The 27,429-nt window shown below is 36.3% G+C and overlaps 1 protein-coding gene across 5 annotated transcripts in view; it reads right to left on the minus strand.

Moving 5' to 3' along the window:
• The window catches only part of ANO5 (anoctamin 5), a 94,885-nt gene that overhangs the window by 14,579 nt on the left and 52,877 nt on the right, over positions 1 to 27,429 (minus strand). For all 5 annotated transcript variants that reach the window (XR_013361889.1, XM_077866203.1, XM_077866200.1 and 2 more), the window contains 8 exons: positions 23,299 to 23,433; positions 22,621 to 22,726; positions 22,463 to 22,523; positions 12,679 to 12,830; positions 10,034 to 10,108; positions 8,220 to 8,442; positions 5,916 to 6,085; positions 5,174 to 5,271 (listed from right to left, as the gene is read on the minus strand). Coding sequence is in view for 4 of the 5 variants with exons in the window: in XM_077866203.1 (XP_077722329.1) it covers positions 5,174 to 5,271; positions 5,916 to 6,085; positions 8,220 to 8,442; positions 10,034 to 10,108; positions 12,679 to 12,830; positions 22,463 to 22,523; positions 22,621 to 22,726; positions 23,299 to 23,433 (1,020 nt within the window). In the remaining variant the exon portion in view is untranslated. The remainder of the gene's footprint in view (positions 1 to 5,173; positions 5,272 to 5,915; positions 6,086 to 8,219; positions 8,443 to 10,033; positions 10,109 to 12,678; positions 12,831 to 22,462; positions 22,524 to 22,620; positions 22,727 to 23,298; positions 23,434 to 27,429) is intronic.

A 27,429-nucleotide genomic window follows, 5' to 3' on the forward strand; every position in this document is an offset into this window, starting at 1 on the left:
AACATGGAAGGATCTAGAGAGTATAATGCTAAGCAAAAGTCAATCAGAGAAAGACAAATACCATATAATTTCACTCATATGGAGAATTTAAGAAACAAAACACACAGATAAAGGGAAAAGAGAGAGAGAGAGAGAGAGAGAGAGAGAAAAAAACCAGACTCTTAACTGTGGAGAACAAACAGATGGTTACCAGAGAGGAGGTGGGTGAGGGGATGGATGAAATAGGTGAAGGGAATTAAGAGTACACTTATCTTGATGAGCACTGAGTAATATATGGAATTGTGGAATGACTATATTGTACACCTGAAATGATTATAATACTTTATGTTAACTACACTGGAATTAAAATTAAAAAAGAAAAAAGAAAGACGTCTTACTTGAATAAAGTAGCACTATGCAGAGCAAACTACAAATTCATGGTCAATTTAATAAATAATTTTCCACAAACAAAAATAATCTATGGGAGACCTTAGCACAGCAAACTGAAAAAGAAAAAGGCCAAACAATTGGAAATGAAGAGAAGAAATCTCTGACTCAGATTATTAACAGCAATGTGAATGAACTGTCTGCTCAGAAAACCCAAATGAAGTTAGATAGGAATTATTAGAAATAATAATGGAGTTTTCAACATATTTAATACACACAAAACACAGGTAGAAAACATAAGTTTTAAAAAGATATCATTTACAATAGTAACTAAAATTGAAAGTACCTTTAGATGGATTTGACAAAAGATCTGCAAGGCCTATATGAAGAAGTTTAAATCTTTATTTAAAGTCATTAAAGTCCAAAATAAACGTTCATGAAATAAAAAGACCTCACATTATAAAAATGCCAGTTGTTTTTATTGAAACAACTGAAATGTCATTTCAGTCAAACAAAATTTTCCATATGGGGTCTGATAAGATATTTCTAAAATTTGTAGAGAAAGAGAAAAGACAAAAGATAGCCAAGATATTTCTATAGATGAATAAGCTGGTAAGACTTGACCCACCGGAGGTCCAGACTTATTATAAAGCTGTATTCATTAAGAGAGTGTAGTATTGGCCCAAGGGTTGACAAATCCTGGAACAGAATGGAGACTTAGTAATAGCCTTGCACTTGCTACATGGCATAAGTGGCACAGTAGACCATGGAGACTGAAGAAGAGGAACTTCTCAGAAATTGGTAAACACAATTACATATATGTGTGTATGTGGAAAATAAATTAAATTTGAACATATCAAACACAAAAATCTCTTCCATCTATATACAAACTTCAAAAGAAAAAGATAATGTTAAAATGTTAAAAATTTAGAAGCAAATGAGAATACTTTTTTGATCTTGGGGTAGGAAAGGATTTATTAAATAAGACTTAAAAAAATGCTAACCCATAAAAATTGGTAAATTCTGCTGCATTAATAGTATGTACTTTTGTCCATCTACACCACAGGTTCCACAGAGAGTGATTTAGCCCACAAGGGTATATTTGCAATGTCAGAGACATTTTTGGTTGTCAGAGCTGGGGAGAGGGTGGGCTACTGGCATCTAGTCTGTATAGTCTCCAAAGATGCTGCTAAACCACTTGCAATGCAGAGGACAGGTCCCCGACAACAAAGAATTATCTGGACCAAAACGTCAATAGCACTGGGGATGAGAAAAAAAGACGAAATTTACGTTGGGATAAAATATATGCAACCCATATGACCAAAACCCAACCAAAAACACAATTATAAGGTATTCCTAGAAATCATTTAGAAAAAGATAAATCGGTACAAAAATGGCTAAACAGCTCTTCACTGAAGAGGAAACACATGTGCCAAAAATGCTCGTTCGTGTTATCAGTCAGGGACATGCAAAATAAGACCAAAGTGAGATTATCATTCATACCTTCCAAATCTGCAAAATTTAAAAGACAACAAGAAGTATAGAGCAAATATATATTAAAATGAACACATAGGATGCCTGGGTGGCTCAGCGGTTGAGCATCTCCCTTCTGCTCAGGGAGCAATCCCGGGGTCCCGGGATCGAGTCCCACATCGGGCTCCCTGCATGGAGCCTCCTTCTCCCTCTGCCTATGTCTCTTCCTCTCTCTATCTCTGTGTCTCTCATGAATAAATAAAAATCTTCAAAAAATAAAATAAAATGAACACTTATTTGCTGCTTATATCTAAACTGCAAGACAAAGAGGAAGGGCACAGAACCCCTGAGACTTTTCAGACCATATCAAAAAGATGGGCATTCATGGAACTGGAATCATAAAGAAAAGGGGATCACCCAGTTCAAGCAAGACACATCTATCTGCCAGGAATCCCGGGAGAACTTCCCTGTGCTCCATTCTGATCCTAACTCCTCAGTCCCCACACAGTAACCATGATCTTGAATTTAACAATAATTACTTCCTTGCTTTCCTAAATATGGTTTTGCCATCTATATGATCCATTGTCAGTTAATTACTAAATGAGCTGTAAGGTTTACAATGGGGTTTGCTATTTTGCAAATGGAGGTCTAATTGTTCCAGCACCAGCTGTTGAAAAGACCGCTCTTTCTTCAATGAACTGCTTTTGCACCTTTGTCAAAAATAAAATGGCCATATTTACGTAGATTTATTTTTGCAATCTCTACTCTGTTCCATTAATCCAAATATGCATCCAGTCAGCAATCCCACCATCCTGATTCACAAAGTTTTACAGTAAGCCTGAAGATCGAGTAGTGCAATTTTTCCAATTCTATTATCAGAATTGTTTTGCCAATTTTAATTCCTTTACCTTGTATATAAATTCTAGAATCTGCTTATCTATATATATAGAAAGAAATTCTGCTGATATTTTGATTGGAATAACAAATCTATAGATCAACTTGGGAGATAACCAGCATCTTTACTAAATTGAGTCTTCCGGTCTGTGAACACAATATTTTTCTGCATTCATCTAGATTATTTTTTTTTCCATGAGGATCTGTAGTTTTTTAACATACAAATCCCATGTATTTTTTTAGATTCATATCGAAGTATTTAATTTTATTTGGGGTGCTAGCTATTTCTGTACTGATCAATGTTTCTTGCAACCCATAATTTTGTCTTGTGTTCTTTTCTTGCTCAACTACACCTTTCAGTTCTTTTTCCAGTGAGGGCCTATGAATGGTAACTCTTGTTTTTCATGTCTAAAAGTTGTCTTTATCTCACCTGCTCTTTATACAATAGTTAAACTGGTTCTAGACATCTAAGGACAACATTAGACATTAATTTTATTCAGGATCTTGAAAATACTGTTTTCGGTATCTAATGTTAAGAGTAAGAAATCTGTGGACAGTGTAGATAATAGTCCTTTTTTTCTTCTGAAATATTTTAAGATTGTTTAGCTCTCATGAATTCTGGAGTTTCACCATAATGTATCTGGGTGTAAATTTAATTTTATTTACTTTACTTTATACTACGAATTCTTTTCATTTCTAAAACTCATGTTTTTCTTCATTTCTGGAAAATTTTCAGCAATTACCTATTTGAAGAATTTTTTTCCTCCACCATTTATTGAATTCTCTTTTTCTGGAACTACTAGCAAGTTAATATAGAAATATCTTAATATACCATAAAATAGCTTCCTGTCCATTAATTTTTAAAATTTCATTGTCACTCTGTTGTGTTGTACAATGTGAGAATTTCTCAGCACTATTTTCCAATTTATTAATTCATTCAATTGTGTCCAGTCTGTAATTGATATCATCTATTGTACTCTTTACTTAAAGTACCATGTTTCTTTTATGTGTAACTGATTCTTTTTCAAATTAATTTGTTCTTGTTTCATTTATATCTGTTTATATTTAAATCATTTCCTGACCATTTTATTTTTATTTTTTTTAAAGACTCTATTTATTTATTCATAAGAATATACAGAGAGAAGAGAAAGAGGCAGAGACACAGGCAGAGGGAGAAGCCGGCTCCACGCAGGGAACCTGACGCGGGACTCGACCCTGGGTCTCCAGGATCATGCTCTGGGCCGAAGGTGGTGCCAAACCACTGAGCCACCCAGGCTGCCCTTCCTGACCATTTAAATGACATTATCACCTCCTTTTATGTTTTTAGGCTTTGCCAGAATCTTTCTAAAGATCACTTTCTAAAAATTAATTTTGCCAGCTGCCTTTGTAGCATGAAATCTCATCATAAGTTTTGGAATTCTGGTTTGTAGGCTTAATTTTACTTGCTTCTTTCTTCTTTTACTTCCCTGTGTGTCTGTCTCTTTTTCTCTCTGTGCATATTTACTCTCACTCTTGTGTTTGGTTTAGGGGTCATCCCCAATCTGCCTCCAGGTTCTCAATCTAGAGCTGGGACTTAAAATAACAGCTTAGTTATTTCTGTACGGCAACTGGGATGTGGTATATCAGATATTGCTTGCAAAGATACGTCATCTTCTTCCTTTGTCAGCACATGAAATAGAACCCTGGTGTGAGCTGTGGGGAGAGGCAGGAGCTGAGCTGTGAAGGAGGTAGGAGCAGAGGGGGAGGGTGTTTTCAGCCTTCTTTCATGAAGAAAGGAGAACAAACCCAATCCCTAACGTCAAGAACAGTTACACCGGCCAAGCCCCGATCTTAAGTGGAGCACTTTAGTCCACTTGATACTTGTAGGTGCTAAAACCTGATGCTGTCATTTCCTAACTAGGAACCCTGCAAGATGACAGGCTTATGATTCTTTCTCTTTTTACTTATGGAAATTTTCAACTTAGATTTGATATCAACTATCATTTTGGTTTTCTCTTTTGAGACTGTGTTCATTATTACTATGCTTTGGAACAGGGAGCAATCCCTTCACATAATAAAACTTCATGCATGACCAATTTTTGTGCCTATGTGTGTCCATGTCATGTGGACAGTTTTATAGTGTTCAACTTTCAGCAATCTTGAGAAACAATATGCAACATATAAAATAATGTACAGAGGATATAACATTTAGATTTCCCAATGGAATTTCCTTTGGAGAGGGGGATAATACTTGACACTCAGCTTCACTGAAGCAATAAAAATCCATATCTAAAAGCCTATATTACTTTAATGCATTCCTGACTTGATTAAAAGTGAGTTTTTGCTCTGGGCTTAACCATTTGTTAACAATGATACCATGGGAATCAAAGAATTCTATCTTCTTCTGAAGGAAATCCCTCATGGTTACTTAAATCAACAAAAATTTCTAAACCATACATACGGGTAAATGGCTTCTTTAATGTTTCCAAAGATCTGTTTTCCAGTCATGATGATGGTCAACTGGGTTGTCAATTCTATTAGACAGCCTCCAGGGTCACACTAGTCAGAAGCAAGAAGAAAAAAAAAAAAAAAATGAATGATGGAAGATAGACTTTGGCAACAAAAGAGATCTCAGACCTGAAGACTACAATCTGAAGATTTTAATGGGAATGGATATTAAAGGGATATAAAGAGATCCTTGACTCAGTAGTTTCAAGCAGGATCACTAACCACTTACGAGATAGCTGCATTAGATTCAGATTGCTGGGTCTCGTTCTTAGGAAATCCTAAATCTTTATGTCTGGGCCAGGGCTAGCAGTTGTTATTTTCTCCATGTGACTTGGATGCACAGGCAGGTATGGAAACCACTGATGTGGGCTAGTCTAGGACTCATGGTGGAGCCCTTGCTATATTTCCGGAACGTTGTCACCTATTCTTTGCAGGAAGCCTTCAGGATTATAGACTCACTTATCCCATTTCATAGGTCATATTCTATTCCTAAATAATAAGTACAAATAAGTGCTTGCCCCAAAGGAACTGGAAAGTCCACCAGATGATAGCATTGTAAGACCAATACTCTCTGTGGAGAGAATCAGGGTCTTAGACTTCTCTTAAATCTTGATAAAAATCTGAGTTAGTACCGGGCACACAAAAAAGTGTAATATTGAGCTCCTGAAGCCACAACCTCTCAAGAGAATTCTTACCTCTTCACTTCTCCACACATTAAATATATATGTGTATTTTCCGGGATAGCCCACAAACTTCCCTTTAAAGAAAGCTACGTAGAAGCAGGACGAGTAAAAATTCACAAACTGAAACAGGAACATTTTCAAAGTAAGACTGCTCTCATATTCCTGGTAAGTTCGAGGAATTTCTGTTAAGTAATAAAACACCAAGGTTAAATTATGCATCTTCCTGTTTCTCCTCGAATTTCGTATCGTCTGGGACAAGTCACATTATTAGTCATATTATTCTAACAGCCTATTGAAATATGACCCACTCTTTGTCCTAACAGACCAGCGTTAAGTAACTACAGATTTGTGCTCGGCTGTTAGAGACTCCATACTAACCTAATCACCGGAGAAGCCTAGGAAGCAGTCATTACTATTTTTACAGAGGTAAAATACTTGCCTGGAGTCACACAGAACACGGAATTCAAACCCATATCAGCCTGGAGAGGCTTATGCTCACCCTGTACCCTCGCTGATACCCTGTGAACATATCAGATCTCTCTCTCTCCTTCTTGTCTGTTGTCAATCACATTTAAACAACGTAAAGGGTATCTTCAAGGACAGAGGATGATTTCCAAGCTACATTGTGTTTTCCTTTCATGAATTAAATGGTTATACCAATTTTGAAAATACTGTCATACAAATGGTGGCAGCAATAATACATTTTCTCTCTTATTTATTTATTTATTTATTTATTATTATTTATTTATTTATTTTTTTATTTATGATAGGCACACAGTGGGAGAGAGAGAGGCAGAGACACAGGCAGAGGGAGAAGCAGGCTCCATGCACCGGGAGCCCGATGTGGGATTCGATCCTGGGTCTCCAGGATCGCGCCCTGGGCCAAAGGCAGGTGCCAAACCGCTGTGCCACCCAGGGATCCCTCTCTCTCCTTTATTTAAAATGCATGACCAGGATCTATCACTAGTGAATTCCAAAGATTAAAAAAAACCAAATCAGATTCCCACAACATCACAGAGAAGCATCAGAAGGTGTAAGAGAGTCAGGGAATGTGTATTTTTGAGCTGATGATCTCCCAGCACCACAAGCTGATCCAGTCAAACTGGTGACAGCTTCAATGATACTGAAATGGTAACACATATTATTTTAAAGACACAGATAATTCCTCCCATATAGTGAAACTTAGCTGCATTCTTACAAAATCTCTACTGCATATACAAGTGATTTTTATCACTGAAAATTTATTTTTTAGATGCTTTGTTAAGTGCTATCTGCTAGATTTTTCTTTAATTAACAGAAAAAAAAGCAGTAACATTGAGTGAGAACTAGCAATCTGAGGATAGCATTTGATCAAAGTTGCTTCCTAGTGTGTATCTGGTGCTCAGTAATGAGTGCAGTGATGGTGTGCTGACTTCGAGAAGGGGACCAAGCAGGGAGAAGAGATGCGGAGGCCTGGGGTGGCAGCTCAGCTCTCACTTCCAACTTGCTGGGGGCAAGATCAGAAGCCACTGTGCGCTGCGCTCCTCTCCCTGACTGAATCTCCCACTTCAACTCTCACCCCTTCACCATCCCTCACAGCTGTAGAACTTTTAATCATTTGAAAGGAAAAGAGGGGCATCTGGGTGGCTCAGTTGGTTAAGAGTCTGACTCTTGACTTCGGCTCAGGTCATGATTTCAGGGCCGTGATCTCAAGCCCCACATAGCGCTCCGTGCCAGGCATGGAGCCTGCTTAGGATTTTCTCTCCCTCTCACTCTGCCCCCACCTCTGTCACCACGTGCATGCACACTCCTATTTCTCTCTGCCTAAAAATTAATTATTAATTAATTTAAAAAGGAAAATAATCTAGGGTCTAAGACCTATGGCAACTGAAAAGAAAAGCACTACGTTTTAGACTTATTCAGGAGGAGCTGATTGTTCTGTTTTTCCTGCCTGTCAAAATCAAGTCACTTACAAAAACCATACACATAAAAATTATCTGTGTCTTGAGTAAAGAGAGGATATTACTTAAAATTCAACCAGTCTGATCAAGGGAAGATTAAGATGAGAATACTCAAAAAGATCTATAGAGTCCTAATTCTTCTGTTTAGTTCTTTTTCTTGCTTCCACCATAATGGGCCTAAATATGGCTGTTAGGGGATCCTGACTACCAGCTTCTGCATCTACCTATAGAGCAAAACTGTCATTGAAAGTGCCTTTAAAAACTGCCTTTAAAAAAAATGGTTATTTTTTGGGATCCCATTTGGGATGGTCCAAAATGGATGTATAGCACTGTTACGAACATTTTCAGTGTCACACAGATGACCTGGTCAGCTTACCCATTTTTGTAATCCAGGCAGATATCTTTTCATAAAAGAAATTCAAGATCAAGATGATGATAAAGTTCAAGCAGGATCCGGTGAGTGATGTGGTTATCTGGGGAGTGAGGAAACTTTTGACATGTTTCAAGGAAGCTTCACTTTCCATAAAACTAGCAAATGTGGCAAACACTGACAGGCGGTACACAATCACAGCAACCATACACGCGATGACCAGAGCCATCTGGAAATGGGAAACAAGGAGTCAGTCATTCGGGTCTCTGTACATCTGCGCATGCACTTCTGAAGCATACGCTCCTCTTCGTCTCATTATGTTAAGATTAGCACTCTGACTTGGAAAGCAGACCGAGCCAGTCTCTCACCAGAGATGTCGGGAAAGAAGCCCTGACAAGGCAAAAGGGTTGGAGGGAAGACAATGCATATGGTAGCAGCTGGGTGAGTCTAAAACATTGCCCATCCTTTAGGCCTGTCATCTACCAAGCCTTGGAAAACTAGCCAGAAGGCCAAATCCTGCCCATGGCCTTACTTGCTCTTGTACAGTTCTTGAGTTAAAAATGGTTTTTTGCTTTTTTTAAAGGTTTCAGAAAAAACAAAGATGATTACATGCCAGAGACTATTTGTGGCCCACAAAGCCTAAAATACATCTGGCCCATTCCCAGAAAACATTTGCCAACCTCTGTCCCACGTTGTAATTAAACAGATAGTGTGAAGGCCATGTCCTTTGCCAAGAACACATTTACTCATTCTATTTCATTTCCCCTCAGAATGTTGCCATTTGTGGTCTGATATGTCCAGTAGTTTAGACATTTGGATAGATTCTGCATAAATTTTAAGCACTTCCCATATTGCAAAAGCACAAAGATCTGGGGATACCTTTATCTTGATGTTTGGAAAATCTGACTGTGAAAGTTGAGGGATCAAATCAAATAGAATGAGTACTAGAAATAAAAGATAGAATCATCTTTCTGGGACCACACTCTAGGTCACTTCTCAAGCAGTGCCCTGAGTTGATTATTGCCCCCACCTTTTTACTTCTATCACTTCTCCTCAGTGACTATTACATTGCCTAAGAAAACACACAGTTAAAATTGAAAAATCAATACCTTTAACTAGAAATACTAAAGATAAAAAATATGGGATACTATGAACTGGTAAGGTTAATAAGCTCATGTCAACAGCTGCTAATTATTTATGCTTCAACATGCTAAACTCTCAGAGGGTAACACTGCTTCTTTTCCTAAGATTAAAGGCCTACTGTGAGAGGACATATATTTGGAAAGTGGAGGACAGGAAACAAATTGGTGATAGACGAATCTATTAGCTAAAAGGCATGGAAAAAACGTGAGTCCTTCACAATGGGATATTCTAATTAAATTCTTCAAGTAGAAGCAATACTTTCTTCTATTTATCTCGGCAAGAAAATAAATCGTATATGCTTTTTTTTGCATTTTGTGTAGATTAAGTGGAGATAAAGATAAATTAATGATATTTGTAAAAAAAACATATATAGTCTGCAAACAAATCGTTTGTTACACTGTTCTGGCTTCAAGAATTAATGAAGTGCTGGGAGAGGGCATAGGGCAGGCTCTAAGATGAAGCACTATTCTCTCCCCACAGCTCTTTTTCCAAGGTTCAATTATAACACATCCATGTAGATCACATTTTATTTTCCATACGAGCTCTTTTCAAGATAAAAAGATTGGGGAAGGGGAGGGAGGAGAGGGGCTCAAGAGCCACTGCAGATGAAACTGCTGAGTTAGCCCTAATATGACTACACAGCAATGAGACAAGAGCAGTTTTATAAGAATGCTCACCCATAATGTCACCGTAGCTCCTGATAAAAAGTACCATGGAAGACGACTACATAGAGGCATGTATGGTTCCATTTCCTGCAATTTTGAATAAATCACAGAAAAATTCAAAATCTACCTTCAAAGTTGGGACTCCAAGCATAGTCAAGACCACAAAACCCAGTTAAAGTAGAAACCTCCCCCAGAGTCCACTAAAGATCGTGGAATGCTATATTCTAGCAATGGCTCCTCCTCTTCCAGTAGAGACCTTGAGCACTCTTGGGTGAGATATTTCACACATAATATGAGACATTATGGATACACACTATATCCTCAGTGTTGACCTAAAGTGGTATTCTGGGCTTGGTCGACAGGAAACAAGGTCAAAACCTGAGGGCTGCTGCCTAAGTGGACGTGCTTTAGTGATCTTACAGTTTTACTCTAACTGAATTGAATCGAACTGCATTGCTCCGTAATTGCTACGCATGATATTAAATAGGCCGTCATCTTTATATTTACAGGATTGTGTTCCTCCACACAGGTCAGGGGACCAGACAATTCTACCTTAATGTTTTTCTAAGTCATTAATGGAAGATATGAATTACACATCAGCTGGAATTCTTAGCTATATCAAGAGGCAGTTAGAGCCTAGCCAAGAAAAATTGCCGCAGAGTAGAAAATAGCTGTCAGCAGAAATCTAAATCATGTAATTCTACCTAGAGGATAGGAAGTTTAGGGAGGGTTTTTATACCTTGAGGATTTTTAGGGAAGATTGAGTGCAAAGAGAACTCAACAGAAGGAACAACTGTCTAAGAGCACTACTGAATGTGTGTGCATGTGTGTGTCCAAAATGTACTTGCTTGTGTATGCGGGTTTGTTCGTACATGCGTTGTGTGTCCATGCATATACGTATGTGTTCCCAATACAGACTCAAACGTGAGGTCTCTGGTCATATTAACCACGCAAGAAGTGCTGCAAGTAAATCAAAATATTTGATTTCCAAACCATTAAAGTGGATAATTCACAGATAATCAATCCATACTGTTTTTCAGCTGGTTTCAAATGTAAACATTCAATACACCTTGTTTTTATGGCAATAATTTTAGGCCTCTTTTTAGTTTCTTTTTTACACCAGGAAATGTGAACAGATACATATCATGTCATTATTATGGCAATGTCTCCTTTAATATATTTTCTTATTGTCATCCAGCCACCCAAGTGGCTAATATATTTTCTGAGGTGTTTTTTCCCTTTGCTCATTTACTGAGTTTTCTGTAATGTCTTAATAAAAGTTAATAAATGTCTAGTGAATGTATGAGTGCCTAAACTGTGAAAATAATTTTGAGTATTATACTATAAGAATAGTGTCCTGAACACAGCAGGAAATTCTGCTGAAAAGATTATGTTACAGACATATTCTATTCTCCCTTTAACAGCATCAGGCCACACAGATATTGTAGATGATGGAAAGGTAGGGACACTAAGACTATGTGGCCAAGAATCTGGTCTTTGAAGGCAAAGTACCTTGCATTTTCACATTAAAAAAAAAAGGGTACCAAGGAGTCAAATTACTCAGTCAACAATGTATAGGTGATTCGCCAGAGAGGGATCCCAAATCTAGACTTTGCTGTCCAAACACCAGTGCAAAGATCTTCCCATTATGATAAATTTAAAGGGACTAGGTGAATAAAATTTAGCCTAATAAAACAATCACTCATAAGCTCACTATCTTAATACAATACCATTTTTATTTGGGCATATTAACTTAGTATCATTTCCATACGTATATATTTATATGCTAAGTCCACTGCATACACATAATTTTCCATTTTCCTTTTATTTAACTTATTACAAAATGATGTTATTTCATGATACGATGCCTTGTACTTGCTTCAAAATAATCTAGTGGCAGGGAGGAGAAAGGGTAAATAAAACAAGACTGTCCAGAAATCAGTATTAATTAAAGCTGGTTGATGGGTCCTTCCTGGGGTTCACTATACTTTTCTATCTCCTTTTTTTTTATATATTTGAAACATATATTAGAAACAAGTACTGAAGATTATAAGATTTATATGTTGGAGAATCTTTAAAAATATTTTATCTATTTATTTGAGAGAGCGGGGGGAGTGCATGAGTGGCAGGAGGGGCAGAAGCAGAGAGAGAAGCAGGCTTTCTGCTTAACCCACGAAGCCACCCAGGCACCCGCGTTGGAGAACATTTTAAAGGCAAATTAAAATATATATTATTATTTTGAGGCAACTTTTTTTTTCTTTTAACTGATTTGGATTTTATTCTGATAATGCAAAACTATTATTCACGACTATGACAAGGTTAGCTCTGGCTTTACAAAATATGTTAAAAAAAAAAAAAAAAGGCCTAGAGCTGTTGTTTCTAAAGCAGTAACCTATGAACAAGTTAGAAATGCAAATGTTCAGGTCCCTCCCCACCCCATACCTATGCAGACTCAGAAAACTCTGGGGTTGGGGCCTGGCAACAGGCCAGTTTTAACCAGCCCTTCCGGGTGATTCTAATGCCGACTAAAGTTTGAGAACCACTGGCCTATAGAACAAGGCCAGACTGGAGGTCCCGCTTACCTTACAGGGTTGAGAATCAAATTGCACACAGTGTGTTCACCGAGAAATGCCACCCCTTTTGGTTCCCTGATCTACCTTAGTCACTGCATTCATCTTCCTGTGTTTACACATAGCTTCAAATTCAGGTCTCAGCTGAAGCTGCTGCTGCTCCTCCTCAAAGTCCACCAGGTCCCACTCATATTCCATTCTGGCTTGTCGTTGTTTCCAAAACTCCAAAAACAATGTGACTGTAGGCAAAGGAATGTATAAAAGCAAATGTAATCAATAGATGAAGAAATAAAGTAAATAACAAAATAACCAGTTTTTTTTTTTTTTTCCTCTACTTTGGAAAACCATTTGGTTGAATGTCACTACTATGTTGGCTTAAGACCATGTAATAACACTGAAATAACTCATATATAAAAATTCAAGTTAATTTCGTAGCAGTCCATGCAAGAAAAAAAATCTCAGGCAACAGTACTCTCTTTCCATTCAGATAATCTGAACTTATATTTAGACTTAACTTTTTACTAACACCTAGATTTTTTGTTTGCATGTTTTTTACTGAAATCATTCCTGCAATTATATCAGTTTCTCAGGCTCAGGTAAATTTAAGGAAAACATGAGAGCCATTCCCATAGCACAATCTCTGTCTGTGTCTCTGTGTCTGCCTCTGGTTCTCTCTGTCTCTCTGTCTCTGTCTCTCTGTATCTCTCTCTCTTTCTCTCTCTAAATATATAATTTATAATAAACTTTCAATTGAAGCATATTTACAGAAAAGTACATAAAACAGAACTGAATAATTTAAGGAATTTTCACAAAATAAACACTCTTGTGTAATCAGCATTAATATAAAAAAATGGAACATGACCAGCACCTCCAGAAACACTCCCTTATGATCTTCTAAGACAGAAGTGTAACTAGCATCCTAGCTTCAAATATTATAGGATAGCTTCTCCTGTCTTTGAACTTTACATAAATGGCGCCATACAGCAGGTAGTTTCTGCATTAGGCTTTGTTTTGGTTCGATTCTTCTAGTAAACTGAATCCATATTGCTGCGTTATTTTCATTGTTGTATGGTATTCCATTATTTAAGTAGATCACAGTTTTGTTTATTCTCAGGTCCATGGACATTTGGGCCATTGCCGGGTTTTTTTGCTATTACAAATAGTGTTGCTGTGAATATTCTTGTACTATAGCTTTTGGTGGGCATATGCATGTCTTTCCCGAGTATATATCTAAGAATGGAACACTAACACAATCCATATGAATTTATAATTCTATCGCCTGTGATTCAAATTTTATTTCATCTGACTCATTCCCTACCTACTTATATTTTAATTTTTAATTTTTTTTAATTCTTAATTTTTCCAAAGGAGGCTCCACACAAAGTGTGGAGCCCAATAGGGGCCTTGAATTCACAACCTTGAGATCAAGATCTGAGCTGAGATTAAGAGTCAGATGCTTAACTGACTGAGCCACCCAGGCGCCTCTTTTCCTTGTTGTTTTTAAAAAATATTTTATTCTAAGGCCATTTAACCTGCTTTCTACTCTCTTAAACAAATTTTAAATTTATTTAAGGTATTTTACAATACCTTATTGTTGACTATTGGCACAATGTTGCACAGCACATCTCTAGAGCTTTAGATGTGCTATTTATCTTCCGTAACTGAGACTATCTGCCCAATGATTAGTTACTCCCTTTTTACCTCACATCCCCTAACCCCCAACAATCTCTATTCCACTCTCCTGATTCTATAATTATGACTATTTTAGATATTTCATATAAATGGAACCATGAAGGATTTCTCTGTGACTGGAACTGACTGTAATGTCTTCAAGGTTCATCCATGTTTTCGCATATTGCAGAATTTCCTTCTTTTCAAGGGTGAATAGTATAACTATATATATCAACAGTATATGTGTGTGTATATATATATATATATATATATCAATTTCTTTATCCATTCATCAATGGACATTTAGGTAGTGTCTACATCTCGCTTATTGTGGATAGTACTGCAATGAATATAGGAGTCCCAACACCTATTCAAGATCCTGATTTCAGTTATCTGGAGTAAATACTCAGAAGGAGTATTGCTGGATCATATAGTAGTTCTATATTTAGTTTTCTGAGGAATTTCCATAAGTTTTCCGGCTGCATCATTTAGCATTCCCACTAACAATGTAGAAAAAATAATTATAATTATAATTATAATTTTCCACATCCTCATCAGCTCGAGTCTTTGGTTTTTGGTAATAGCCACCTTGACAGATGTAAGATGACATCTCATTGTGGTTTTGGTTTGCATTTCCCTGGTAACTAGTGATACTAAGCATTTTTCATATACTTATTGGCCATTTATATATATTCTTTGGACATTTGTATATATTCTTTGGACAATGTCTAATTTGAGTTCTTTGTCCATTTTAAAATCAGGTTATTAGGGTTTTTCACTATTGAGTTACAGGAGTTCCTTATGTATTTTGAAGATTAACCCTTATCAGATACATTATTTGCAAATATTTTCTGCCATTCCATGGGTTGTCTTTTTAACATGCTGCTTTCTGTGCTGCATGGACACTTTTTACCTTGATGTAGTCAGCTTGTTTTTGGTTTTTGCCATCTGGGCTTTGGTGTTAGGTCTAGGAAATCATTTTGCCAAGATCAATGTCATGAAGTTTTTCCTTAAATTTTCTTCCAGAAGTTTTATATAGTTTCAGATTTTACATTTAAGATTGTATCCAATTTTGAGGTGATTTTTGTGCATAGCATAAGATAATGATTTAGTTTCATTCTTTCACATGTGGTTATCTAATTTATCAGCACTATCTGTTGAAGAGACTATCCCTTCCCCATTGTGTATGCTTAGAACTCTTGCTGAAGATTAGTTAACCATATATGTATGGGTTTTATTCTGAATTTCATTCTGTCCCACTGGTCTGTATATTTGTCTTATGCCAGTGTCATATTATTTTGATTACTGTAGATTTGTAATTTTGAAATCAAGAAGTGTGATGTCTCTAGCTTTGTTCTTTCTCAAGATTGGCTTGGATAATTCAAGACTTCTGTGGTTCCACGTCCTTTTTTCAGTTGTTTTTCCTACTCCATAAAAAAATGCCATTGGGATTTTGGTAGAGAATATACTGAATATTTAGATCACTGTGGGTAGATGGAAAAATTAATAATATTAAGTCTTCCAATCTATGAGCATGGGATGGCTTATTATATTATTCCTCCAAATATTTATAAACATAGGTATTCTTTGCTTTGTGTAGTTCCAAAATGCATACATTTCCGTTTCTGTGGGTTAGTTACATAACACCAGTCCCCCAACATGACTCAAATTTCAAGTACCACAGTATATTACCTGTGAACTGTTGCATAAAGTACAAATTTTATTGTTAGTTCTTCAAATCACAAATCACTATATAAATAGCAGATACGTATCATGATTAGTAACCAATTCCAACACTTTAAATGCTGTTGGTATTTGAACCACAGCACATATCTGTTATTCCATTAATGTACAGATAGAAATGCATGCATTTGTGTTTTCTCCTGGTATTCCATATGACATCATACAAAAACAGATATCAAAAGATAGAACTGATCAACAAGGATGAAAATACAGCAAGAAAAGTGATGGTAAAACATAAATGGAATTATAGACGAAATGGAAGTCTCTGAGAATACTAACATTGCTGCCATTTGAGAGACTCTACATATACAGCCAGAGAAACTTAGCAAAAGCAACCTATTGACATAAGTGAAGAAAGCAGTTGTGAGAAAGAGGATGATGTCCCATAGGAAGTGATGTTGGCAAAACTTTCAGCTTAAATGGACTCTCAGAGATAGTTCATTACAACGAAAGCACAGAGGATAAGCTAATGCTCACACCAGATTTTTCTATCCTTGGGAAACCTTTCCTACCCTTTTCTCTATCAAAATCCTATTTTATTTTATTTTATTTTATTTTATTTTATTTTTTTATTTTATTTTAATTTATTCATTTATGATGGAGACAGAGACACAGGAGGAGGGAGAAACAGGCCCCATGCCAGGAGCCTAACGTGGGACTTGATCCCGGGACTCCAGGATCACGCCCTGGGCCAAGGGCAGGGGCCAAACCGGTGAGCCACCCAGGGATCCCCTATCAAAATCCTATTTTAAAAAATTCCAAACAAATCCCAAATCTTCTAAAAGTTATCTCAATTCCTCTAGTCAAGAAGTAATTCCTTCCTTCTCTGTACTCAGCACTTACAATTTAATGAGAGAATGTATTAGATCCTGGCCCAATTAGATTGTGACCTTCTTAAGAACAGGTTATATTTCACTCATTTATTTATTCATTTTTTAAATGTAATATTAACTGAGGCAGTTGACTTTTACTCAATTATTCATTTCTTCACTCATGTACTCAGTAGATACATTGTTACCAGGAGAACAAAGTTTTAAGAGCATAGAATAATTAAGCAGTGTTTTAATATTCCAATCTTTCCCTGAAAAAGATCTACCTGCATACTTAGAAGCTGCTTCCTGAAGGTCTGGCTTCCAACCAGCCTGCGTCTAGGTGTTGACTGAGTTCTTCCCTCTTTGGGACACTGACAGGTTTTGGCATACTCCCAAATACTGGGAACTACTAAAGACAAAGAAGTCAGTGGAGACAATCACAGAGTTTAGAGAAACAACCAAGAGTTCAGACTGAATTGATCAAAAGATTCATCTCCTATACCAAATCACATGGTCAGGACTGGGAGAAATAGCTGTTTTATCAACATAGAGAGACAAAGCAAATGAAGAAACATAGGAATAGGTTCTAGACAACATCAATGACAAAACAAAAAGAAAATAAACCTAAGCAAATGACCTTAAGGAAATGGAGATAAATGATTTACCTGATAAAGAGTTCAAAATAATTATCATAAAGATGCTCACCAAGGTGAGGAGAACAATGTATAAAACAAAGTGAAAATCTGAAGAAAGAGACAGAAAATATTAAAGAGAGAACTAAAGAATGCAATAGTGTACTAAAAATGCTCTCAAAGGCAGAAGAGAGTAAGAAAGGGGCAGAAAACTTACTCAAAGATATAATGGTTGAAAAATCTCCCTAACATGGGGAGAAAAGAATCTATAAACTCCTGGAAGCCCGAAGCATTTCAAATGAGTTCAAAAAGACCCACACTAAGACACACTGTAATTAAATTCTCAAAAGTTAAAGGCAAACAGAGACTCAGAATGGCAATAGGAAAACATCTTGTTATGTACAGGGGAACCCTCATAAGACCACCAACAAATTTTTCAGCAGAAACTTTGAAGGCCAGAGAAAGTGGCATGATATAGTCAAAAGTGCTAAAAGACAAGGACATGAGGAGAAACGAAAACTACAGGCCAATATTCCTGATGAACAGAGATGCAAAAAACCTGAATAAAATAGCATCAAATCAAACTCAGCAATACATTAATAGGATCATACACTATGACTAAGTAAAATTTATTCCAGGGATACAAGGATGGTTCTACATACACAAATCAATCAATGTGGTCTACTACATTAAAAAAAGGAGTAATAAAAAATTATGGTCATCTCAACTGATGCAGCAAAAGCATTTAATAGAATTCATGATAAAAATTCTCAATATGGGTATGGAGGGAATGTATCAACATAGCAAAAGTCATATATGACAAGCCCATACTAAAATCATTCTCAGTGGTGAAAAGCTAAAAGGTTTTCCTCAATGATCAGAAATAAGACAAGGATGCCCATTCTTGCTAGTTTTTTTTTTTTTTCAATAAAGTACTAAGATCCTAGGTAGAGCAATTAGCTAAGAAAAAGAAAGAGATGACATACAGTTTGGAAAGGAAAAAGTAAAACTGTCTCTATTTGCAAATGACATTAAATTATATAGAGAAAGTCCTGAAGATCTCACCAAAAATAGAATAAAGGAATTCAGTAAAGTTTGAGGATAAAAATTAATATACAAAAATTAGTTGTTTCTATACACTAACCACCTAACTATCAGAAAGGAATCCCATTTCCAGTAGCATAAAAAGGAATAAAATGTCTAGGAATAAATTTAACCCAGGAAGTGAAAGATATGTACACTGAATACTACAAGATATAGATAAAAGAAACTCAAAAAGACATAAATAAATGGAAAGATATTCCATGCTTATAGTCTACAAGAATTAATATTGTAAAAATGTCCATACTACCCAAGAAATCTTCAGATTCGATACAATCCCTATCAAAATAACAATGACATTTTTCACAGAAATAGAACAAACAGTATTAAAATTTGTATGGAACCACAAAAGACCTGGGATAGTCAGAGCAATCTTGAGAAAGAAGAACAAAGCAGTAGGCACCACAGTTCCTGATTTCAAAGCTATAGTAATTACATTTTGTAATCTATATTACAAGACTATAGTAATCAAAACAACAGAATAGTGGCATAAAAACAGACACACGGATGTATGCATCAAAATCAAGAGCCCAGAAATAAACCCATCCATGAATGATCAACTAATATTTGACAAAAGAGCCATGTTCTTTCAACTGTTCTTTCAATGGGGAAAGAACAGTTTCTTCAACAAATGGTTTTGTAATTAACTGGATATTTATTTGCAAAGAAACAAAGCTGAATCCCTATCTTAGACCACATACCAAAATCAACTCAAAACAGATTCTAGACTGATTAAGCATAAGACCTGACATGATAAAACTTCTGCAAGAAAACATAGTGGTAATGAGCATCTTGACATCGGTCATAGCAATGATTTGTAAGATTTGACATAACACCTAAGGCAACAAAAGCAAAAATAAACAAATGGGACTACATCAAACTAGAAAGCACAGCAAAGGAAATCATTAACAAAATGAAAAGGCAACCTACAGAATGGGAGAAAATATTTGCAAATTACATATTTTATAAGGGATGTATGTGTGTGTATATATATATATATATATATATATATATACACACACATATAAAGAAATTGTACAACTCCACAGGAAAACAAAACAAAACAACAATCCAATAAAAAAATGGGACACAGAATCTAATTAGATATTTTTCCAAATGGCCAACATGGGAGGCAACCTGGGTGGTGGCTCATTTGGTTATGCAACTAACTCTTGATTTCGGGTCAGATCATGATCTCAGAGATCAAGCCCCGAGTCAGGCTCTGTGCTGGGCAAGGAGCCTCTTTATGATTCTCTCTCTCTCCCTTTCCCTCTGCCCCTTGCCCCCCACTCATGCACACATATGTGCTTGCACTCTCTTAAAAAAATTAACCAACACAAAAGGATTAGTGAGGCTCAACATCACTGATCACCAGGAAGATGAAAATTGAGACCACAGTATCACTTCCCACCTGTTAGAAGTGTCGCTGTCACCAGAGGCAAGAGATTAACAAGTGTTGGCAAGAATGTAGAGAAAAGAGAACTCTTGTGCACGGTTTGTGGCGATGTAGATTGATACAGCCACTAAGGAAAACAGTATGGAGGTTCCTCAAAAGATTAAAAATACAACTACCATATGATCCAGTAATTCTGTTTCTAGGTATATATACAAAGGAAACAAAAATCCCAAATTTGAAGTGATATCTGCATCTCCATGTTAACTGCAGCATTATTTACAATAGCCAAGTCAGGGAGATACTCAATGGATGACAAATGGATAAAGAAAATGTGGCATATACATAGACAGGGAATAACACTGAGCCATAAAAAAGAAGGAAATCCTGCCATTTATGACAACATGGAGAGACCTTAAGGGTGTTATGCTAAATGAGATAAATCAGAAATACAAATATGTAGGATATCATTTATATGTGGAATCTAAAAAAAAAAATCTCATAGAAACAGATTACAGATTGGTGGTTACTGGAGTTGGGGGTAGATGTGTGAAAGTGGTCAAAAGGTACAAATTTGGGGCTATAAGATTAATAAACTCTTGGCGTATAAGGTACAGCATAGTGATTATACTTAAAAATATTGCATTGTATATTTAAAATTGTTAAAAGAGTGGGCATTATATACTCTCATCATAAGAAAAAATACTATGTGATGTGATGATGCTAACTAAACTCACTGTGGTAATCATTTTACAATATATACATATACATCAAATCATCATGCTGTACACCTTAGACCGATACAGTGTTATATGTTAAATAAATCTCAATAAAATGGTGGGGGGGAAGTGGAAGTGACCTAAATGTCTCAATAGAGAAGTGCTCAGGTAAAATGTGATAAAGTCCTACTCATTCTATTCAGTCATAAATACACACACACACACACACACACATACCTACACATTCCCATATCCATTGCTCTGGAAGGAGTCTTGTCACTCACTTTTTAACAAACAATGAGTAGATTTAAAACTATGTATATCGGTTATGTAAAATTATATGAATACACATGCCCACACATGAAGCAAAAGATTCTGAAAAATCATGGCCAAGATATTTCTATTTCTAGTAATTTTAACAATAATTTTCTCTACTTCTATATACGACTTGAATTTTCTATGAACATGTATTTTCATTATGAACAAAAAGCTAAACAAATAAATAAAATGCACTTCCTATCTGGCAGACAAAGTACTATTTTCAGGTCTCAATGCCTTGAACTAGTGCTGGCCCTTTAGCCTAGAGTGTTTTTTCTTCACATCCATTCCATCTACTCATCCTTTGATTGGGCTTAATTATTTATTAGTGGTTGTACTAAAACAAATATCCTTAAAGTTCTGTTTCCCTAGAATTTGGCCACAATCCTCAAAAATCAAAGGTAAACCAATTCACTAGTGAGTAAACTTCTCCAAAAGTTGTCTGCGTGTTCCACATACGACTGTTTCTCGATCTGTGACGAAACGTAAGGTTGCCATGGGTGTACAGTCTCTCTCATTGGGAACAACTGAAAACTATCTATATTTGCTATAATTTGCACACCGATCAGCAGTGAATGAGAGAGGAAGGACTTGGCAGCCACAGGATAAAGATGCAGCTGTACTCAACAAAGTCAGGGTCATCAGAGACCTGCCACTAGGATTTCTCTATTCTCTGTTCTTTGAATCCAGGCTCCTCTCTTTAGACATAGCAGCCAAGCAACATTGACAGAAACCCATAAATCCCTCTGCTTCACACACTGTCCCCCCCCACCCACATTCTGGTGTCTTTTTGCCTGGGTCGGGTTACCCTTGTTCTCTTGCCCACTTTTCAAATGCACATATTTGTGATTATTAAAGACATATTTTTAAATTGAAAGGGAAAACAAAGTCTATTTTTTTTTTTTTTGCCCCGAGTCCCCTATAATTTGGGACATGTTTTATAAGTCTTTGGGCTTCCTCCCAGTAAGTTACTGTTACATAAAATATTTTCCTCACTGATGGGAGGGACAACTTCATGACACCTCTACTTCTCATGTCAAATGAAAAAGATGAAATAGTGGGACATTTCCAAGATTAAGGAAAATTCCACTTTATACAGAAGATTTTTAACAAATGGAACTGGATGCTGGAACCAGAATTATACATGGGGAATTTAGACGCCAACACTGATTTATTAGTCCTCAACAGTTGTTGAGTCTTGTTCAACTTTGTAGCCATGATTCAATATCTTCCAACCAACAAATATTTATGTGTATTCTCTTCTGAATTAAGTACTTACTGAGCTGGTTTTTTTACCATAGGCCTGGGAGACAGTGTGAACTGAATATATACCAAGTTTCAAAACTGATATTATCTCTCAGAGAAATAAACAGAGGATTAATAAAGACCTTTTTGGACCAAGGACCAAGGACTACAGACCGCCGATGTAGACTCCAGCAGCATACTAATGCTAGTAGACTAATGCTGTGACTACTTACTCACCCCAAATCCCCATGAAAATTGCAAAGAACACTGTGGACTCGTTATCAAATAAGTAGGAGATCTGTAAAAACAGCAACAACACAAAAAACACTTAGTATCAAATCTGATACAAAGAGAAATCTTGAGCCTTTTTAATTGTACCACAACATCAGACATACCTTTGAAGCCAAACAAGTAGTATTTAGTCTCCAGTAATCACACACTAGATCACAGAGTGGGCACATGATAATCTGACCTCCAATCATAGGGTCACAGATCTCAGTGCTGAAGAGGGAACAGCAAAGTTATTTTATTTTATTTTTTTAAAAGATTTATTTATTTATTTGATTGTTTATTTATTTATGATAGACACAGAGAGAGAGAGAGAGAGAGAGGCAGAGACACAGGCAGAGGTAGAAGCAGGCTCCATGCCAGGAGCCTGATGCGGGACTCACTCCCGGGACTCCAGGATCGCGCCCTGGGCCAAAGGCAGGCACCAAACTGCTGAGCCACCCAGGGATCCCCAGCAAAGTTATTTTAAAGGTGATGCGTTTTTGGGTGACAGGACAACTGTTTATATGGCTTCTCACATATGGCAGAGGGGCAATAAAGCAGCAATTTCTGTAGAAGGTCAAGTCATGCTTTGAGAAGCAGAATCTTTAGGGTTGATCATTAAAAACAGATTTTCCATAAAGCTCCAGGTGAGGGGCAGCTGTTAACATTTGGGGTTTTTCAAAAACATCAATTATCTGCTGCCAGCAGGAAACATTTTGAAACAAATGCCAGGGAAGTAATAACAACCATTTCATTTAGTATAACAGCAAGATGTTTTCTCTGGGCAATTCCGTTGTACTCACCTGCTTGAGTTACCATCCATTGATAGTAAGCCGTAAATGAAACAAGCTAAGCCCACGATAGCTGCAAAGGACAGCATTTCGGTGTAAAATCCAAGAAAGACAAAATACATGGCGATTTTTTCTCCAAAATAATTCCTATGAAAGAAGGTAAAAATAAAATCCAAGGTTAGAAGAATGATACCTTCCAGAGAGCCTTGGTTCTACATTCAGGAAAGACCTGCATTCCTGGCTCCATTGCTTTCTCACCCTGCAATTTTGGTAAAAAGTCACTAAACTCTCCTCACTTTGGTTTCCACCTCATAAAATACAGGGTGATGCTTATCCACAGAACTGGTGTAAGGACTAAAAGAGATAACACATATAAGCTGGAAGCCAACTGAATATAAGTTGTTTTAATTTTGAAACAATTAGGCAACTTGAAAAGCTTCTAAGATACAAGGAGAGTTTAAAGGTATTGAAATAAAACGGGGAACATTCTGCTATGTAACTTCTAGCACTTAACAAAAATCGAAATCACATTCACGAAGTGCATGGAGTTTTGCTTTATTTCTCTTTCTAAGATAGAAGAAGGTACTCTGATCACATTAGGCAAGAGTGGTTCAGTGTATAGACTTCCATCTTCCTGCGATTTCGGATCTCTGATGGACATTTATAGAATTGTGAGAGGCGTAGCACACCAAGGACTTAAAATTGATCGCTTAATAAAAGTTCCATGAAATATGCAGTTCAGATCTTGCTTTATAGAGAGGTAAAAAGTTACAACATTACTTGTCATAAATGTTTAAGTCTTACCACCAAAGTTTTTGTGTGTTTCTGTTCCTGTTTTTCTAAACCAAGTTCCCCCTTAAGAAGTCTCTTTAAGGAACTAGAGAACATAGTTTTCTCTGTCTCAGAAAACCACACTTTTTTTTTTTTAAACCAGATTAATCCTCCTTATTCACATGGAGTTCAGCTTATCAAATCTGTGAAACCCTTCCACAGTTTCCAAGGCAGTTAGATGTGATCCCTTCTGGGTTCTAATAGCATGCAATCTAACAATATATCACATCATTTAATATTAAATTGTAAATTCCATACATGCTCAAAAAAGAAGGCAACTCTCAACATAAACAGTAAAAACTTAATTTTCAAATATTTGAAAGCATCTCGCTGCTTATACTGTTTTTCATTCCTTTCACTGATGATAAACATTTTCACACTCTTGTTTTTCTCTTGTTCGGCTCCTCAAATCACTATAAACTTGAAATTAAATTATGATTCCATCATATTCTCTTGTTAATTTGCCATTCACAAATTCCTTAGGTTCACTTACACTTAGGGTAAGTGAATTTGTCTTTTTCTTTTTCTGCTGAAAAATAGAGCAATTACTTCTATACTGCATAAAATCAAAATCCTTTTTTTTTTTAGAAGTTGCATTTATTTATTTTTTGAAAGAGAGAGAGGGAGAGAGCACAAGTGGCAATAGGGGCAGAGGGAGACGGCAAAGCAGACAAGGGGCTTGATTCGAGGACCCTGAGAGCATGACCTGAGCCAAAGGCAAATGCTTCACTGACTGAGCCACCCGGTGCCCCATAACATCAAAATCTTTTAGTAAAGGATAAAATATTTGATTTGTGGAATTTATCATTCATCATATCTATTTCCACTTGATGTTTTAAAAGTTACAAAACTAATGCTTTTTTTTAAAAATATTTTATTTATTTATTCATGAGAGATACAGAAAGAGAGAGAGAGATGCAGAGACACAGGCAAAGGGAGAAGCAGGCTCCATGCAGAGAGCCCGATGTGGGACTTGATCCTGGGACTCCAGGATCATGCCCTGGGCCAAAGGCAGGTGCTAAACCACTGAGCCACCCAGGGATCTCAAACCAATCCTTTTTTAAGTTAAGATGTCAATATTACTGCTCTAGAGTTAACCTAAAAATTCTTTGGTAATTCATAAACAAACTGGATATTTCAGCTTTAAGAACTACCTTTTGCTTTCTTTCAAATGTCAAGAATCTTACATGTGACCTTCAACACCTATTTCTGAAAATTTTAAATACAGCCTCCTTACTTCCCTGACTTCTGTCTTGCATCCCTCCCTCAAGTACCTTCCATTCCCAGTGAAGTGATGGTTCTAAAGCAAAACCTCAACCATGCCCTTTTCCTCCTTCAAAGGTTTTATTCTTTCTTTGAGCAGTGTTCTGCATGATGTTGCTGAGAAACATTAAAGTCTCACTGCTTCTACTCCCCTACATGAAGAACTAAATATACAGTTGTCTTCCTCAGCCCAGTGCTCTGTACCTTCTCTCTGCCTGAGAAATTCTTACCTAACGTGTTTACTTAGCAACTTACTACTTATCTTCAAGACACAGCTCAAGAAAAAGTAGGTGCTTTTTCATCCGTGCTCTGTTGTTTCATGAGTATCACTCTGTTATAATTATTATATATTTGTGTGTCTTCCTGAGACATTCATATTAGAAAACTGTGTCTGGGTTATCTTTGTAGCCCTACTCTCTTGCCTTGTACCTAGTAATGTTTAATAAATGTCCATTAAAAGAATGTGTGCATTGTAATCATGCATCTATGGACAATTCCTTTCTTTTTTTAAGGATGTTTTTCTTTGCATCATCTTGCTATCAAGTGCTAACAGGTCTCTAAAGCTTTTCCTAAAACCCATAAAATCAACAAGGAGAGAAAATAAAACCACACCAAATACAGGCCTTCAGCATCATGACAGAGAATATCATGATCTTCAAATTATCTATAAATAAAGAAATAAACCCAGTTCCAGCAGAGCACCTGCCACCTGCTGTCACAAACCTGAGGTACAAGAGAGCAGTGAAGGAAATTATTAAGAAATTCCAGTACATAAAAAAAAAATTAAGTAGGGTAAAGACATTAGACAAATACAGACAAAATAACCACCTGTGGGGGCTGGGGAAGATATAACTAAATGTTATAATACTGAACACATGTTGGGACATGGTAATTCAGAGCACTGGCCAAAAGGAAGGAATCTGAAAATAAGCAAGAGTAGCAGCTTCAGAGAAGCAGTATTTTTTGGAGATGAATAAGATATACAGGGTGGTACTCCCTAAAGGTGTGGCAGTAAGAGAAAGAAGAAAATAAAAGGGACAGTTAGGCTCCTGTAGAAATGAGAGAAATAGCACGCAATAACCACAACCATCATCTATAAAAGAAACTGCATGGAATCGTAAAGGACTAGCATAAGAGTGTACTTTAATGCTAGGAATTCTGTGAGTTAAATACAAACAGACAAAGGCAGACTATAGCCATACAAAACTATATTACAAAAACCGACAATGTTAAATAATTTCATTCAGCTCATGAATGTTCTCCCAAAGGAACATAAGAAATAGTGCAATAAAGTACTATAAACAATTAAATTTTCTTGAATAAATGAGAGTATAAGAAAATGCCAGAAATATAAAAATAAGAAGAAGAGGGAATTGAATAAACAAAATAAGAACTCCATAAAGAGAGGAAAAACAAAAAAAAAAAAATCACATAAGGTTATATCAGAATTGATGCTGAAATTATGAGATATTCAAGAGAGAGAATAAAGGGGAAATTAAGTGAAAAACTAATAAAAGTAAGAAAAACAGGAAACCTATCAAAAGAATGAAAATAACAAAAAAGTAAAAAGAGTCTGAGAGAAATTGATATGAAGATAGGCAAAACAAACAAACAAACAAACAAACATATATACAACTGGAGTCCAAAGAAAATAAAGACACTGGAATCAAAATACTGGAAAAGAGCTAATATTTCAAAACTACAATCCAAGAACACTTTCCAGAAAAAAAAAAAAAAAAAAAAAAAAACAAGAAAGAAGGTATACATTGAAAGGATCCAGTAGGAACCAGGAAAAACAGACTTAGAATAATCAACTCCCAAACATGATGTGTTAAATCCATAAGATATTAAAACAAATGAGCAAGCAAACAAAATCTCAAAGCTCCCTAGCAAAATGATAATGTTCAAGGACAAAAGAACTTTCTGCTCATGAGGACACACTGGAGGCATTTCCACAAGGCAGGGACACCCACTATGTCCGTTACTATTTAATACTGTTCTGGAATTATCAGCCAATGCAACTGAACAAAAGAAAATAATTGGGGTCAT

This window comes from Canis aureus, chromosome 23 (assembly GCF_053574225.1).
Source record: "Canis aureus isolate CA01 chromosome 23, VMU_Caureus_v.1.0, whole genome shotgun sequence".
Lineage (NCBI taxonomy): Eukaryota > Metazoa > Chordata > Mammalia > Carnivora > Canidae > Canis > Canis aureus.